We start from the raw sequence: 2380 nt of genomic DNA on the forward strand, positions 1-2380 counted from the left end.
AGGGTATTTCTGGAGGCGCCGGATAAGGCCCTTCATCAAACCAAACTGGATAAGCCTCCTGAGGATGAGGAGGGAAGAGACTGGGACCACAATGCTGAGGTGTCAAACACCCCGGCTACCCCCATTCCCTTCTGGTTCCACCATGCCACACGACTGCCTCATGTTTCCCCACCTACAGATGCACTCCTCACACACCCACACTTGCCCTGCCACCCCCAGTGTCACCATTGCCCCCAGGGACTGAGCAGGAGGGTGGTGGTTCTGACCTCTCATCCACCCTCTGGAGCTGCAGGGTGTAGCGGGAGATGAGGTCTCGCACTGTGGTGCCAGGGCTCAGCCCGCAGTACAGCTGGAAGACGTCCCTGAGGCTGGCTCGCTTGTGCCCTGCGAGGACAAGTCACCAGTCAGCTGCCCTCTCCCCCTGCCTCTGCCAGCAGCCCAGAGCAGGGTCACCATACCTTGTTTGGTGACGTAGGACAGACACTCTTCCTGGAGACATTTGTCATCCACCAGGTCCTGGACCTTCGGTGTGGTGCAGTAGACATTGGAGTACTGGAGGGCAAGGGAAAACCAGCTCTGCTCAGCCACAGCTCCGACAGACAGATCCACCCTGAACCCCACTGTCCCCACTACATGGCCACCCTGATGGCACAGCTGCTGCCCAAATCCCACTCATGGCCCTGCGCTCCGTCACCTGACCCACCTGAAGTATGGAGACAAGCGTGACGACCCCGTAGTACCTGCAGATGGAGAGCGAAACATGAGACCCTCTCTGCCAGCACCCACCACCCCCCTTCCTGTGGCCTGGCCAGGCCGCCTTCCACACACTCACAGCAGGTTTTGCACGGCAATGCGCACCAAGTTCAGCTCCACGTCGGCTTCTGCGGAAATCTTCTGGACGTGCCGAAAACCGTCGATGTAGGGCAGGATCTAGGAGGGGAGGAAGCAAGAGCTAAGAGGGGAGAGAGCAGAGAGAGCAGAGAGGCCCAAGGCATCACCCTGAAGCCTGAAAAGCTCTCATGCGTCTGGAAGCAGGCTCCATCCCCAGCAGCATTTTATTCTTGTGCTGGGTGAATGGGCTGCTCGCAGGCCTGAGCACAAAGACAAGGGGAGCACCAAACCATGCTCATTAACATGGTGATCCCCAGGACAGCCCAACTCCCCTCTGCCCCCAAGCAGGCTGGAAACAGATCCCGTTCAAAGCCTGCTGCCCCTGGTCAAGCACACAGACCTGCTGTGTGGTGAGATCCCACTGGGAGTTGAAGAAGTCGTCCTTGTCTTGGGTGAAGACGGGGACATCGTACTCCTGCACAATGGGGGGGTCTGGGCGCTGCTCAATCACCTTCAGGTGGATGGTGTTCGACTCATCTGGCCAGGGAAAGGACAGCAGTCAGTCCCCAGAGAAACCTCTGCTCCCTCAGGAGCTCGTGGCCATCAGCCCCAGAGCACCACTACGCCGCACGGAGGAAGGTGTTTGCGGCCCATAACCCCATCCTTCCTGGCCCTTTGAGCCACCCGGGGCAAGGCTGGCTCAGACACCCCCCAGCTCCAAGCGCAGACAGGAGCAGCGTAGGTACAGCTGACCCGGGCAGGGGATGACCCAGCTGCCTCCCAGTGCCACTCCACCCCACTCCTGCCCTTGCTCCTGGGCTGGCACAGCTGCCGTACCTATGGGCAAGGTGCACTTTCCTTTGGCGTTCAGCTCCTCCAGCAGGATGGTCATGATGGGAACCAGCTTCTGTTTACTCTCCTCGTTGGAGATGAAGCCGCTTTCCAGCTAAAGAGAGCAGAAAATCGAGTCAGCTCCTCTCCAAAGGATTATCGGCTATAGGAATAGCACATCTTGGATCCCATCATCCCTTAAACTTCAAGTGATGCATGGGTAAAACCAGCACGATCCCCTCCTCACCATAAACGTGGCCCCTACCCCAGCAACGCCCAGTGACCTGCAACATGCACCAGGACACTGGTGACACTGTGAGCTGGACCGTGAGGCAGCCAGCCTCCACTCACATTGACTCAGGCCTCACCTCAAGGGTGGTGAGGTAGCCAGCCAGCTTCTTCACTATGGGCTCCAACGCACAGGCCTTGGCTCTGGCATCGCACACGAAGCCCAAGTTGAACAGCAGAGCGTTTCGGCTGTACTTCTTGTGCTCGATACACACAGGGCAGCCGATCAGCTTCTTCTCCATGGCTGTCCTGTGGGAAGACAAGTATAACTTGCACTGACATCCTTAAGGAGGCCTAAGCCCCACACAAGACTAGTTCCTGGTCTGCTCTGGAGGTGGGGGCTTCTCTGCTTTGCAGAAAAAATGATGTCTAATCCCCAAATGCTCGGAGTGCAAAACACAGTCTGAAGAAGGGAGGGTGAAAAAAAAAA

At 57.7% G+C, this 2380-nt stretch overlaps 1 protein-coding gene across 1 annotated transcript; it reads right to left on the reverse strand.

Moving 5' to 3' along the window:
• NPRL2 (nitrogen permease regulator-like 2 (S. cerevisiae)) lies at window positions 1–2199 on the reverse strand (the record flags this gene model as incomplete). Its single annotated transcript, XM_009707617.1, has 8 exons — window positions 1–58; window positions 267–384; window positions 459–552; window positions 704–740; window positions 833–930; window positions 1232–1368; window positions 1669–1777; window positions 2031–2199. Coding segments are annotated over 8 exons (820 nt in total), but the record flags the coding sequence as incomplete, so codon positions are not given.
• Window positions 2200–2380: the final 181 nt, after the last annotated feature.

This window comes from Cariama cristata, unplaced genomic scaffold, assembly GCF_000690535.1.
Source record: "Cariama cristata isolate BGI_N322 unplaced genomic scaffold, ASM69053v1 scaffold26249, whole genome shotgun sequence".
Taxonomy (NCBI): Eukaryota; Metazoa; Chordata; class Aves; order Cariamiformes; family Cariamidae; genus Cariama; species Cariama cristata.